This window comes from Mustela putorius, unplaced genomic scaffold (assembly GCF_011764305.1).
Source record: "Mustela putorius furo isolate JIRA1106 unplaced genomic scaffold, ASM1176430v1.1 tig00003834_pilon_pilon_pilon, whole genome shotgun sequence".
Taxonomy (NCBI): Eukaryota; Metazoa; Chordata; class Mammalia; order Carnivora; family Mustelidae; genus Mustela; species Mustela putorius.
In genome coordinates, this window is record NW_025421987.1 from 1,176,077 (window position 1) to 1,192,200 (window position 16,124).

The 16,124-nt window shown below is 33.8% G+C and overlaps 1 protein-coding gene across 2 annotated transcripts in view; it reads right to left on the reverse strand.

Annotated features, from left to right (window-relative positions):
- Positions 1 to 16,124, reverse strand: part of NCAM2 (neural cell adhesion molecule 2) — a 513,860-nt gene that overhangs the window by 221,871 nt on the left and 275,865 nt on the right. For both annotated transcript variants that reach the window (XM_004770518.2, XM_045088182.1), the window contains exons 2-3: positions 4,448 to 4,522; positions 1,008 to 1,214 (exon numbers count right to left, since the gene is read on the reverse strand). In XM_004770518.2, coding sequence (XP_004770575.1) covers positions 1,008 to 1,214; positions 4,448 to 4,522 — 282 coding nt within the window. The remainder of the gene's footprint in view (positions 1 to 1,007; positions 1,215 to 4,447; positions 4,523 to 16,124) is intronic.

The following is a 16,124-nucleotide window of genomic DNA, read 5'->3' on the forward strand; positions in this document are numbered from 1 at the left end:
GACATTTGCTAAAGCCACAAAAGGAAGTGATAGAGGCTGGTTTCAAGCCTAGGGTGTCAACAGGCTTTAATGTGTTCTTAAACAGTTTCATGATTCTTGGGGCACCCGGGTGGTGCCGTTGGTTAAGCATGTGATCATGGTTTGGGCTCAGATCATGATCTCAGGGTGATGAGGTCCAGCCTTGTGCCAGGTTTCCTGCTCAGCTAAAAGTCTGCTTGAGACTGTCTCTCCTTCTCTGTCTGCCCTTTCTCCTCCTCTAAAATAAGTAAATAACTCTTAAAAGAAAGAAAGAAAGAAAAAAAGAAAGAAAGGAAGGAAGGAAGAAAGAAAGAAAGAGAAAGAAAGAAAGAAAGAAAGAAAGAAAGAAAGAAAGAAAGAAAGGAAGGAAGGAAGGAAGGAAGAAAGAAAGGAAGGAAGAAAGAAAGGAAGGAAGAAAGATAGGTTAATGATTCCTAAATGTAGAAGGCAGTCAATCTCAAGTCATAAGATGAAGTATAAGCATGGAACATTTTATTAATAAAAGTTCTGATGGTGAAAAATCCAGCTAGATATTATTCTCCACAGGATGAGTTTTCAGGTCTTCTGTATTCACTCCTGTTCACCGACCCTTCATTCTCATTCTAGATTGGTCACTGCTATCATATATGCAATTTCATTTGTTCTAGTCCTGACCTTTTATTTGAGTATGAAAAAAGTACTCCTTACAAATTTCATAATCCTAAATAATGTTCTCTACTTACCCAAAAGATTTTCAATGGCTGGAGAATATGAAATCATTTTCATCTCTGTGATTTAACCAACAGAAATGTCCATCTATGTGTTTATCATCTACTATTTTATTATCTATTCTATTTTAGAGATACACTATAGTAAAATAGAAATAAGCTGATATTTGTAATGGTCTCAGGATATTGTTTAGCACATAGTTTTTCATGAGTGTCAGTTTTTATTAAATGCACTTTTTTCTCACAGCCACATTTTAATCAATTAATAAATGCATGACTTACGGTAAATTTCCAAAACAACTGTAGCTTCTTGTGTCTGTCCTTTGGCATCTGTTGCTTGACAGCGATAAATCCCTGCATCCTCTATATTTGCGTTGTAGATGGTTAGTCGTGATCTGACACCTTCCTTTTGCACTGCTACCCTCTGTGTTGAAATTATCTTCTCTCCTTGAGGATTATACCAATCTATACTCTCAGGTTCACCAATTGCTGAAAAGATCCACGGACAAGATATGTTTGAAAATCTGTTGCAAGTGTTTGTTTTGGCATTGACATTTACTATTATGTGACAACTTTCAACAATTTGGGGAAAAAATGTAAATAGGAGAAGGCTGGAAGTCTGAAAATCTTACAAAATTCAAAGTAAACACAAATGTCAGCACACATGTTCATCCTTATCTATCCAATGCTGAGAATTCAGTCCTGTTTGCATAAGCAAAACCCAAAAGTTCTACAGGAAACTGACAGCATGGTATTTAAGCTCTGATAGTTGAAAATTTACTATAGCAATGGATGAGTTATTACTACAGTTAACTTATAAAACTGGCTTGGCCACTGAGTCAGACATAAATTAAAAATGTTTGATATATATGAACAGAAACACGATTACTAACATGATTTCACCTGTTCCCAATCCTCTTTGCCAGGGTCAGGAGATAGCACTTTTTTCCCCCAAAAAGCAAAGTTCATAACAATGTAAATCCTATACAAAATAAACCTTGGTTTTTGGTAATACTGAATTCGTTATTAATTTCCCAAGTTGTTAAACCTGTACAGATAAGGCTAATAACTGTTTTTCAAAATGGAACCTCAAACTCTCTTCTTAACTGAAATGAACAGTTTCATCATTTTAATCTAAAACTGTTAACTATTTAATCATATGATAATTAGAATGCATTGAAACGATTCTTATACTGCTAGGCAATTACAACCAAATCATTACAGGGTAAACATTTATTTAAGTTTTCCAATTCCGAATCCAGGTTAATACACTCTTCGTAAAAGCTGAAGCTTCCAATGTTTGCTTTTACTCACCTGAAGGATGTATTTCACCTAATTCCTTGAGAGATAATTTGTGGAAGCAGTATACACTATTAACTCAAAAGTATCAGGGTAAAATGCATAAAGTTACCATCTGCAGGACCACTTTGAAAAACAGTGTTCCATCTTATTTTTTCCCAAAGAAATGGCTTTAGAAACAAAATATTGTGCTTTCCATATCAAATTAGACATGTGTGAGCAAAAAGTATGAAAGACGGTTTAGTTAAATCTTAAATGGATCTCAGTTATGTTATCTTCAGTTCTTTCTGGACAGAACCATAAAACAACAGTGGTGATGGGATGACTCATTTGGGGGAGGTAGTTGCTTTGATTGCCCTCTCCACAGAGAAGTTCAAATGAATAATTTCAATGAGCAGCACTTTGAATTAGAACAATACAAAATTTCATTTTATACAGCAAATTATATCGAATATTCTGTGAAATATTTTGGTCATTTTCTTACTTGATAATATGATATAAAATTTCATTATCATGGAGAATTTATACCGCATTTTCATAGAGCAGTCAGTCATGATTCTCTTTTCATGACATCTCTAGTAAGTAATAATCTCCAGTGAAACTTTCCATGTTATTTTGTTAAGAGTAGACTACTGGAGATACTGATAAATAACATTAAAGTTTTTATTTTCTTAAAAATGTAGAATTCATTTGCTATTTATAACATACTCTTATTTAGCCCTCTGAGGGTCTGACCCCCTGACCGTGTAAATTTAAGACATTTATTTTACTGAGTTTAGATGTCTATGTTTTAGTATATCAAGAAATTTCAGAGACATAGCAACTTGGTCAGCATTGTAGTAGGAAAAATAGATGAAAGCATTCTGATTTGCAGGGGTTTCCCCACATCATTTTTTTTTTTTTGATTCTTGTTTTACTACTCTGTTTCCTATATATAAGGCCACTTACATGACAACTGTATGGCTCTTGGTTACACATCTTTATATAAGGAAAATAAAAATGTTTCATTATTTAGCCTTATTTTATGAGCAAAACTTAGCACACTAAATGATATGAATTCATTCTTTTAAATTATGCCTTAATTGACCTTATGTAATACCTACAGAGGTAATAACACTATATAATTTAAATCACTGTGATATGCAAATGTAAGAAAATAATACAATTCCAATTTCAAAATACTTCATTATTCTGTGAATATATGACACAACTGAGCTGTGTGTGTGCATTTGTGTATTTGTGTATACAAAATATGGATGAGATTTAAACAATGATCTACATTCTTATGACCAAGGTCTGCTGACATAATAAATGATGTTGAACCAATATTTCACTTGTTCTCTGCCTATTTGTCAATATGCAAAAATAAGCATTCACAGACCTATCAATTTAGACCTTTAGGAAGAACTGTGGCTTCTATTAGTTTTTCATAAAATGTGATATTATACATACATATCATGTAATATGTATAACATAATATATGTTATTTATAAATGTTATGATTATTTCTATTTTATTAATTTTAATAATAATTTAAATAAACCATGCAATTCTCAAGACTTGTATAATGCATTTTATGTCAGAAATGCCTATTTTAATTCAGTTTTGAATTACTTAGGCATATTCAGGAATACAAGCAATTTTAAAATACCCTAAAAAGCAATTTTGGCTCTAGATGAATATTATTTAAAACTTTAGGTATGAAGGCTTGTGTGCATAAAAATGAATTTGATGAATATAAATAGAAGCCGAATGTGTGCATTTGTGAGCTCCACAGTACTCTGAATTAGAATTTGTTGCTTAAGTATTTAAATGTCTTCTGAAAAAATTCTGCATGTGCATGATTAAAGTAAATGAGGTCCATAAAATTTCCCACAGGTATTATGATATATGATACTTTTGATTAATAGTCACAAAATTCTTGCAAAAGTTTTGCTGATTAAATATCTACTTTTTAAAAAATTCACTCTTCCTAAGGATGGATTTGATTTGCTTTGTCCCAAAGTTTTCATTCAGGTGTAACTACAGTGCAGTGTGCCATATCTAATTTATTCATTGCATATTTACAAAGATAATTCAGTTATAATATTTACATTCATCCTAATATTACTGTTTATACAGGACTACTATTTGAATTTATTTAGGTTATTGTGGATACTTTATATCTGATAAGTTATTTTCAAAATAAATGAGCTAATTTGGCAGTCAAAAGTAATAAGTTAAAATTAAAAGAAATAAAATTCATATTTTTTAACATATAAAATAGGTTTATTAACACTTTCCAACCTCATAAACCCAATGATAATAAAAGGTCTTATTTTCAGAGGATTGTTTTTCACCATTTAAATGTTGCCAATATATAATATTAAATAATTAAAGCATAAAATACATTATCATCTGAAAATATATGTATAAATACATACCTGTACATGTGAAGAATTTAGATTCACCCACACTAAGCTCTACTTTGCTAAGTGAAATTGTCACTTGAAGAAGAGCTGAAAAAAATATTTAAATCATAATTAAATATGGCTTTCAACATGAATTCTAAGATTCTATCACATGATCTATTAATGACATGACCCAAACAGCAATTATTTTCCCTGTAATTTTTTATTACATATAAAAAGAAATGAAAGTTTTATAAAATGTAATCTAATTATAAAATATAACCTAACAACATTTTGTCTGTTCCATTAGTATACAATTCTCAACCAGATCAAATACAGGACTTATTTAATATAACATGTTGAAATTTGTTTGTCACATAAATGAGTCAATTTATACTCACTTCCATGTTTACCTTCTTGGTTGTATATGTGCCACCACATTGGGCAATGACTACAAAATGTTTGTCCAACATTTGGAACCTCATTCGAAATCCTACACTGTCATCATAACAATTAAAATATAAACTGCATTTTGACTACCTGCTAAAATATTTCCATGAAAAGATGAAGAACACTGCATAAGAAATGTGAATGAACACTATTTTCAAAAGATAAATAAATTAAGTGAAGGAACAAAGGTGATGGTAATAAAATAGCAAAGATGTTCAATAAGCTTGTCCAATTTGAAATAAAATAGCTGAATATTCTAAAATTTTAGAGGATACTTAGAATTATATTTTAATACAAATTGAAAGACTTATATTTCTAATAATATGGTAGGCAAGATAGTGTGACCATACTCCAAAACCCTTCCCACCACCCCTTACTTCAAGATACCTATAGTTGGCCTTTCAGAAAAGTAATGGAGCATCAAGGGATTAAAAAAAGAAATGAAGAACAATCTAAAAATCAGAGTATAAAGTGATACTGGAAATTTGTGAATTGTAGTAAGCAAAAGGTGCACAGATTGCCTAAAGATGGGGTCAAAACTTGTCTATAAACGGGGGTGCTGTAGCACACCAGGTAACATGGGGGCAGAATAAAATTCACCCTTAGTATGAGGAGGGTAGAGAATAAATCAGCCCACTGGCAAACGGGCAGTGATAAGGAGAGTGGATTCTCCTAGCCTGTGCAGGAGAGGGAACTTTGTTTCTGTTTAAACAGATTAACCACACTCTGCCATATCCCAGGTTCGGGAATTTAATTATAGACACATGTTCTTTGGGAACCTCCAAGCTGAAATACTAAACAAAAAAGCAGTGCCACACTTGGGGCTCACTGCTCAGTGGCAGACGAACATAATCCCCTTCCAAGGAACTATATCATTAGCCCACACTGCCCCAGATGTTCATAAATTAAGCTCTCTTCAACCTAAACTGATAAAATTCTGTCCAAAAAAAAAAAAAAAGTGAAATAAGGCACTGAGAGCAAGAGTCAACTAAAACATTCAAAAGGATAAACAGATCCATGAAATTTTAAAAAATGGAATAAGACTCAGAACGTAACTTAATTATATCAGAAACATTTAAAGAAATGAAAGGTAAAATCAAAAACATGAGAGAAGAAAAAACTATTGATCAAGGAAGACTTGCTGGACATATTTAAGTTCTTTAAAATATGTTTCTTTATACTCCCCATCATTGAATAACACATTCTTTGTTTGGGAAACAGGCTGGCTTACAGGGTTTTCTTCTCCTCTCAGGTCTCGGTCTTATTTTTATTCATAATTCCTTAATTCTCAAAGAGTGCTTGGCATATTACAGGGGCTTAACAAGTGGTCAAGTAAATCTGAGATTTCAGAGAGAAATAGGTTAAGAAAAGCATAGAAGTTAGAAAGAATAGGAAGAAAAAGAGGAGAACCAAGGGACTGCAGAGTTATCTAAAAGCTACCAACAAGGCCAGTTCCAGTGAGCATTCACAGATGAGAACTTTTCATTTTGAAGCATAACTAATCCTTCCAGTGCATTTAGTTTTAATGTAATGGGGCAACAGAAGCAAATTGCAGAAGTTAAGGAAATTGAGGCTGTCCCTACAAGAAGTTTAAATGGGAAGAGATGGCTGAGGTTTTGGGGATCCACAATTCTGAGCGTGTGGTTGGGGGTTTTATAAACTGAGAAAGAGCTGGGCAGATAGAAAAGATCTGAGTTTAGGTTAAAGGGTTTAGGTTGAAGAGAGCTTAATTTATGAACATCTTGGGCAGTGTGGGCTAATGATACGGTTCTTCGGAAGGGGGTTATGTCCGTCTGTCACTGAGCTGCGAGCCCCAGGAGTGGCACTGCTTTCTTGTTTAAAGATCTTCTAATGGGTAGAAGGGAAGGAGGCAAAAAAGACATTATGTGGTTGAAAATAACAAGGGAATTTCCATTCTGTTCCACGTTTTTCTTCTTTCCTCCCCTTTCTTTCTTTTCTCTTGGGATCTTCAGTATGCACTTTTCCAAAACCTAATCCTGTGATTTCCAATCCTCAGCTAGAATTCAGTCGGATAGCATAATTTAATTTCAAACTTTCTATGTGCAAACCGAATCTATTTTCCTTCTGTCAAAAGTTGCTCACTGTTCGTATTCCATTTTGGGGCATCATCAATCAATTTTCAAGTCTTGGAGATAGAGCCTCTGAAATATCATTTGCCTGCATTCTTATTTATTTCCAATACTTCTCCCCCTAATACATGTACTCATTAATTTTAATGTGAGATGTTTATTTTAATCTGAGATAGTGATATATCAGATTCTGTATTTCTTTTTGTGACTTTTATCTCTCCAATCTCTTTCCAAGAAGTTTTTCTCAGGCTGCTGCATGGATAAGATTTTAAAGCTGTTTAATTTCACCAGGCTGTTTCAAAAGTCCTTAAAGTGGATTTGCTTAGCCCAATTAGTTATTACACAAATTTTAATTGAAAGAAAACTAGCCTTTCCAAGTTTATTTCCAATTACTCTCTCCCAACCCTGTGACGCTACAGACAACCACAATGAATCATCATCCCTGCCCTTTTTTTCACGGACTCCTTTACTTTCCTGTCAATGTGGATTCGCTCAAACGATTTCCTCCGCTTTTCTCTCCTTTTCTCACTTGTCCACATGGCTGGCTATATCCTATCTTCAAAGCAAGAGTAAAATCTCAATAACTTTATAAGATGTTCTTTGATAGCCTCCTCTACGGTAACAACAAATAAATATCTTTGATCAGTAGGCATTTTCATGAAACTTACATAACAGCTAATTATATTAACTTCTCTACCTTATTTAAATGTAAATTTCTAAAAGTGAAGGCTCATCAACCTCACTTCTGTTCCTCCTTTAATTAAACTGATAACATATGAATACATAGCAGAACAATGGATAAACACTTACCAAGAGCTTATTGTACAGCAGGTACAGAACACTGACTTTATTGACAATATCAAATTGTGCAATGACTTCATTGTTTTAAAAAGAATTTAAGGATGTCAGACAGTTTGAGAAATGTCTGCTGATTATTATTTAAACACTTTCCATTTTTGGTCTTTGTAGTAAATTTGTTTTTCTAAAGAAAAGTTTATAGAAAAGACAAAGGATGTAAGCACTTTAAATGTTAAATATAATTCTGGGTAATTTTACACTGATTTGCTGATGGGTATAATAGATAACCTATTCATTGTAATAAAATGAAAATGAGCCTGAAATTAATTAGTTAATTTATATTAAAATACTTGGTTAATTTTTCATTCAGTAAAAACGATCAATTCACCCATTAATCAAGACCATACTTTCCACGGACATTCTGGTGACTAAATACATTGCTATACTTCAGGTATTAAAGTATATAAAGAAAATACATAATTCTTTAGTTTAATACATTTCCCAAAGGCTAGATGTGCTCTAATTGACCTCTACAGATACATTAAAACTTGTGCATATTAGGAAAAACCTGGACAACTAAAATTTAAGGTCATGTCTTAATCATGGCTCTAGTGATTTAACATCCAGAGTTTCTCGTAATCATTCTTGACCTGTGGCCACATCCAACCATCTCATTTTGGACCCAAATGTCAGAAGAAAATTAAAGTTTTGTAGTGTCAAAAGTTGTGTTTAGAGAAAAGTGGACAGGGCTGATATATTTGATACCTACCTAGTTAATCTCTCCATTTTTGGTGTTTCAAATTACACACACAAAAAATGAAAGTGGATGGTAATATAAGGCCTTTATTTCATTTAGAAAAAAATAAAAAGCATTTCTAATTACAATTTCCATTTAGGACTGGAATTTGAAAATAAAATGGTATTCACTGATGCTGAACAACCCCTTTTTGATGTTTTACTTTTTATGTATTTGGAATAGATATAATAACTTTAAAGAAAACTGTGAAGAGTGTAGTATTTCAATGATTCATTGCCTACAAGGGCCATCATTGATTAAATCATGGCATTCCTTATAAATTAATCAATAAATCATCTTTTTGTATTAGAATAGGGTTGAATCATTGAAAAAAATGCCAGTATCTTCACAATACATTCTTTTTTTTTTTAAATTTATGTAATTTCTACACCCCAGCCATGTGGGGTTCAAACTCACAGCCCCAAGATCAAGAGTCACATGCTCTGCTGACTGAGTTAGCCAGGCACCCCTCTTCATGATAGAGTCTTAAAGTAAGAGAAAGCTTAAACCCATAGACTGAAAAGTGGAACCCTGATAAATCTGTAACCTCTGTGAACTAATTTCAAAGAAATCCATGTAATATCAACCTTTAAAGTAGAGTTAGGTAAATTAAAAATTATCTATAAAAATCAGTGTATTTATTAACTATTTGCATTTTGTAAATCACTCTTTTAAGTACAATGGTATATAAAAATAATAAGCCACAGTTCCAAATGTCAAAGGAATTATAATTTAGTTGGCAAGATTAATACTACATAAAATGAAAAATGATAAAACAACATGGAATGTATCAATTATGGCCATCATGAGATTTATAATCAGGAAGCCTCCACAGAGGGCAAAAAAACTTGAAAAAGATGTGATAGATATTGCAATAGACAGAAAGAGGGTAGACATATGTGAATATGTGAATGTGTCTATCACATATGAGGAATATATGTGCTTCTGGACATTCCAGGTAAGGCAAAGGTATTCAAGGAACATTCAGAGGATAGCTAGAGATCAATATAGAGGAGGCTAACTTCATGTATAATATTGGTAATATATTATCATTGGAGAAGTTTTGAAAAGACATCAGAGGATCTCAAAAGCCATGGTAAATATCAAACCTTAAATTTTTCTTCATTAATTTTTTATAAATAGATACTGACATGACAAAATTGGCATTTAATAAAGGTTAGGCAGAAGATAAGATGACTGACAACTGAATTAAAGGGACAAGCATTTCAGAGTATGTTATGTGGAGTATCTGCATTGGCTGGTCGCAAAGAATATGGAAAGACAGCAATGGATGTAACAAGGAAAGATCATAATAGGAGTTACCTCTTTGGTCAATTAGAAAAATGGTGAAAAGGGGAAAAAGTCAAAGACGTTAAGATTTTCTACTTCAATGAAACAAAGGTCACCAAAGTGAAAAAGAGTATCAGGAGGAGAGCTAATGGAGGGAATATATGGAACTGCGGTTTATTTCCTAAATGAAAATTATTTCTCAAAATAGAACACAGGGAACATTTTAACAAAGGTAACTGCTGTCATAACAAAGCTTAAATTAATAATTTAACCAGGCATATCAAATAGCAGATATTCAAAAGAGGCTTTTTTTAATTTATAGGAATATAAATACAATGAAGTCACTGGCATTTCTAAGTTCCATGAGGGGCCTAAGAGCCCATTGCAATTTGATACAACATTTAATAATGGCATTTAAAATGGCCAGTTTATCACCTACAGAGGTTTAAAAACTGACAACTTAATCAGTCTACTATATGCCTTACAGAAAGCAGAGTTGGATTCACTTAAAATTCAACAGACACGCAAAAAGAACTTAAGGCACTGATTTATCTTGGTACAATGACTTGTAACATTTTTCAAGCAAGCGCTATTACTCCTTGGCCCCCACATCCGGGGAGCTGGGAGAACTAAGGCACTTACTACTACTTACAGAAACTCTCAAGGAATCTTACTCACTGAAAGTCCTTATAAATTATTTATGCCAAATGATTATGATTTTTCTCCGTTTGTCATTGAAAATATTTTAAAACTTATCTGCTTTAAGAGAACTAGGTACATAGGTTACTTGCTTTTTTTATTATTGGATTCCCATGTCACCATATTACAACAGTCTAAGTGGTTTACTAGATTTTGAAGATATTTAAGAAAATTCAGAACTTTGGAAGTATAAGAAAGAAAGACTATCTTCAAATACTTTAGGAAATTTGATGACTATGAATATTTTATGAAAATTTTATTATTATTATTATTATTATTATTTTGAAGATTTTATTTATTTATTTGACAGAGAGAGAGCAAGAGAGGGAACACAAGCAGGGGGAGTGGGAGAGGAATCTCCCAGCAGGGAGCCCGATGTGGGGCTAGATCCCAAGACCCTGGTATCATGACCTAAGCCTAAGGCAGACATTTAACTGAGCCATCTACACCCTGAAATTTATTTTTAAATAAATTCTTTCATCTAAGTTTACAAAGATGAAGTTAAACTTTTTAGTGTAATTCCTCTTCAACTCCATGTTGTTGGTGGTGTTTTATATTTGAATTCAATTTTCCCATCCTAAGGTAGCAAAATAAATACACCAGTTGCTAGATCACCTGCGTCCTTTTAAAAGAAACTGGTACACCTCCTTAATGCTTCTGTCTCAGTTGGCCTTTTCTGTCAAGCTACAGACTCCATCTAATCAATTCCATCCTGAAAGTCACTCATCCAATATATGGTGAAGCCAGATTTGAATCCAAAAATTTGTGCTCAGTGCTTGTGATCTTTACTTCACTATACCCTTCACATAAATATTCTTTAAATATTCAGTGTAGTCTGGCTTCATTGTAAGCACTCAAAACTCAGCTTCCATTTACCCATCATCCCCTCTTCCACGTGTCAATTATATGTATTTGTATATAAAATTTGTATGCATCTCCCTCTCATAATTTGTGAGAACTAGAAACATATTTGCTAATGCCTATTATACTGATTTACTTAAAAAAAAACTTTCATAACCTTCGAAATCAGCATATCAAAACTCAAAAGCATTATCTTCCTGTTTTATTCCATTCTTTATTCTCTATCTTAAGTTATGGCTTTACTGTCTATTAAATCTAGTTTGCCAGAAAAAAATAGAAATTTCTAAGGTTCTCTCACCCTCTCCTCTCACTGATATAAAATTCACAAAATTTAACTCACTCTTCATTAAGTTTCTCTCAAATGTGCTTCTGTTCTGTATCCTCAAACTTTCTTGGTTTGTAAGAAAGTCCATAATAAGTCTATGTGTATACTACTAAGTATTTACCCAAAGAATACAAAAATACTAATTCAAAGGGATACACGCACACCAATGTTTATAGCAGCATTATCTACTGTAGCCAGGTTAAGGAAGCAGCCCAAGTGTCCATAAAGGATAAAGAAGATGTGAGATACACATTAGATAGATAGATAGATAGATAGATAGATATAATGGAATATTACATGGCCATAAAAATGAATGGCAAAAATCAGCAAGACAGTAAACAACAAGTGTTGGAGAGGATGTAGAGAAAGGGGAACCCTCTTACACTGTTGCTGGGAATGCAAGTTGGTGCAGCCTCTTTGGAAAACAGTGTAGAGATTCCTGAAGAAATTAAAAATTGAGCTTCCCTATGACCCTGCAATTGCACTACTAGTTATTTACCTCAAAGATAATGATGTAGTGAAAAAAAGGGCCATCTGTACCCCAATGTTCATAGCAGCAATGGCCAAGGTCGCCAAACTGGAAAGAACCAAGATACCCTTCAACAGATGAAGGGATAAAGAAAACATGGTCCATATATACAACGGACTGTTATGCCTCCATCAGAAAGGATGAATACCCAACTTTTGTATCAACATGGATGGGACTGGAAGAGATTATGCTGGGTGAAATAAGTCAAGCGGAGACAGTCATTTATCATATGGTTTCACTTACTTGTGGAGCATAAGGAATAACATGGAGAACATTGGGAGATGCAGAAGAGAAATGAGTTGGGGAAATTGGAGGGGGGAGACCAACCATGAGAGACTGTGGACTCTGAGAAACAAACTTTGGAGGAGGGGAATTGGGGGTTGGGTGAACCTGGTGGCAGGTATTAAGGAAGGCACATATTGCATGGAGCACTGGGTGTGGTGCATAAACAGTGAATTTTGGAATGCTGAAAAAAATATATATTTTTTTTAATGAAATCTTGCCATTTGCAATGACATGGCTGAAGCTGGAGAATATTAGGTGAAGCGAAATAAATCAGTCTAAGAAACACAAATATCATATGATTTTGCTCATTTGTGGAACTTAAGAAACAAAACAAATGAGCAAAGGGAAAAAAAGAGAGAGAGGCAAACCAAGAAATAGACTCTTACCTATGGAGAACAAACTGATAGTTACCTGAGGGGAGGAAGGGGGTGGATGGGTGAATGAGGTGATGGGGATTAAGGCCTGCACCTGTGATGAGCACCAGATGTATGGAAGTGCTGAACCACTATATTATACATCTGAAACTAATATTACACTTCGTGTCAACTAATTTGAATTTAAAAAAAAATTAAAAAATGTGTATACATGAAGTGATACTATAGAAAATGAAACAAAAACGAGTGAATATGTCTCTTTTTGCTTTCTTTTTAAAAAGATTTCATGCATTTATTCATGAGAGACAGAGCAAAAGGCAGGAGAAGCAGGTTCTCCATGGAGCAGGAAACCCAATGGAGGACTCCATCTCAGGGCTCTGAGATTATGACCTGAGCCGAAGGCAGACACATAACTGACTGAGCCACCCAGGCACCCTGCAAATGAAAATTTCTTATTCATATTTCACCATGAATGTTTCTGTTGGCTGAACTGAATAAATAGCAGTTTTTAATCTACTTTTATTCTCTGTAGACTACTCTATTTTTGAAAATCTAGGCCTTGCTAAATTTAGAAAAAATTGCATAAATTAAATTAGTGACATATTAAGTGCCTTTTGAGTAAACTGTTTTGCTATCATGGATTATTCAGTAATTGTGGGTATTTGTGTTTCAGTCCAAACATGCATTTTACTTGTGAATAGAAGTATATAAAAATGTCATCCAAATGACTGGTACTCCAAAAGTAATCAGTGTTCAAAAGAGAATATGTGAGGGAAAAGAAAGTCCAAATAAGGATAAAAAGAAAGAAATACAATGAGAAGATCTGTAAAGAAATGTCAAGAAATAATGAGCTTGGGAACACTATCATGGTGAGGCAATATATTTTACGGTCATAACACTTTTATATGTCATAGAACCACAGCACTGAGCAAAAATCAATCACTTACATACGGAGATTCTCCCACAAGTCAAGCATTTAAAAACCTAGATTTACCAAGAAATTGTAAATAAATCATAACAAAGAGGAAATGTTTGTGAAATGAAGTTCATGCAGATTCAAATATATTTTTGTTGTAAAAACAGACAAATTTTTTCCCCAAAACACATTGTCTGAAATTAAGTAACACGTAGTAAGTTTAGAATAAGATATAGAAGTTGAAACTCCAAATTTGTCTGTTTATTTTTTGAAACTCAAATTTAAATAAACTTCAATACATAGCATACTCAGCTAAACAGTTTGTCAATAAAAGTAAAACAATTACTTTAATATTTATAAACCTGGAAGCAATAAGACCATCTATTCCATATTTTAAAATAAATCATTTTTCTTAAAATGTAAATAAAAGTAAAAAAATATCCCTTTATGCCAATTAGTCTGAAAAATGTCATCTGAGTGTGAAGTGATGCGATCTCTGCTTACGTGGTAGGTAGGCCTAGAGTGCGTTACCAGACCAAGCACAGCTCACTCATCACTTTTGGTGAGTGTGACATTTAATTAAAACTAAAATATCCTGAAGTGGCAGGATATTTTAATTTTCCAAGTTCTACATCCAATCCAAGTTTATTTCAATAGACACCACTTAGACATGTAACTTATTAGCTGCCTTGATGAAACTAGGATAGAACATAGTGTAAAATTTTGAATCACTGCTAATACTATGCAGTAATAAATTAAATTAAGAAGAGTGTTTGCATTGAGCCTAATTCCTAAGTGTCTGGATGCCCATGTTAAGTGCTTTGTCTACTCCAAGTGTGTGGACTTTCTCTCCAGATTAAGGTTCGTATAAGCCTTATTCATAAGCCTGACGAATCAGAAATCAAACATCTGTCACAGCCCAGCCACACCAGTATTCACCTGCCTTCCTTGCCTGGATTGAATCACAGTGCTGGCTATTCAACACTCACAGTGCTTATCAGCACACCTTGATATACATTTTCAGAAAACGTGAAACCTGTCAGGATATTGTAAATTCTAGTATGGAATGGTGTGAAGAAAAGAAAGAACACGTCTTCCTCAACTTTAGGAACAAAAATGTTTTAAATTAGAAGCACTATTATAAGGGACCCATGAAAGATGGCATCCTTAATGTAAGACCATACTAATTTCCTTTGCTCAGTGTAAATCATAAAATTACTATAACATGAGTACATTACGTCCCAGAATTCAAATATTTCTATAGGAATACACTCTTTTAAAATAAACAGTTTTGAAAGAATATTATAAAGCATGAGTCATAATATTTTTAAAGGTTTTAAATAGCACAGGGTAACTTACAATGACTACTAGAATAAAACTGACATTTATAACTCAAAGGTAAATGCAATTATTTATTCATTCAGTGGCTCACTCAATAACCATGCAGGGGATCACTAAGTAGATTCACCTGAGCACATATAGAAAGTTTGCTGTTATATAACCACAAGAAAACTATTTCCCTAAGCTGAAAACTTTAGAGTTGCATGAAATAAATGATTTATATATTTTAAGAAGTCAACAGCACTGGCGTGGCCCTGTTCTGGTGAAGACCTTTCTCAGGGTGTAGACTGCTTACTTCTTGTGTCTTCACAGGGTGAAAAGAGGGAGAGAGCTCTTTGGGGTCCCTTTTATTAGGGCACTAATCGATCATGAGGGCTGTACTCTCATAACCTTATCACCTCCCAAAGGCCCCACTGGTTAACATCTTCATCTTGGGCATTAAGATGCCACCATCCCAGTTTTGTAGGGGGAAAGACATTCAGATCAGAGAGGCCTGAATTCAATAATGTGGACTGAGGTACTAAAGATTTCTTCCCTTAGGAAGGACTTTCTACAGTAGACTATAGAATTTGCTGACACATACACAAATAATACAAAAATTTCTGGTGCTCACTTCCAGGATCTCATTACCCTGGTGAGGGGTAGAAAATGTAGTGCAAAATTTTAAGTTTTATCCCTACGAACACAAAAAGCTATGGTCTCAGTCACCAATTGCAGAAAACTATGGACTAGAGTTATATATTTTTTAAAGATTTTATTTATTTATTTGACAGACAGAGATCACAAGTAGGCAGAGAGGCAGGCAGAGAGAGAGGGGGAAGCAGGCTTCCCCCTGATCAGTGAGCCTGATGCGGGGCTTGATTCCAGGACCCTGAGATCATGACCTGAGCCAAAGGCAGTGGCTTAACCCACTGAGCCACCCAGGCACCCCTGGACTAGAGTTATTATAAATCTTA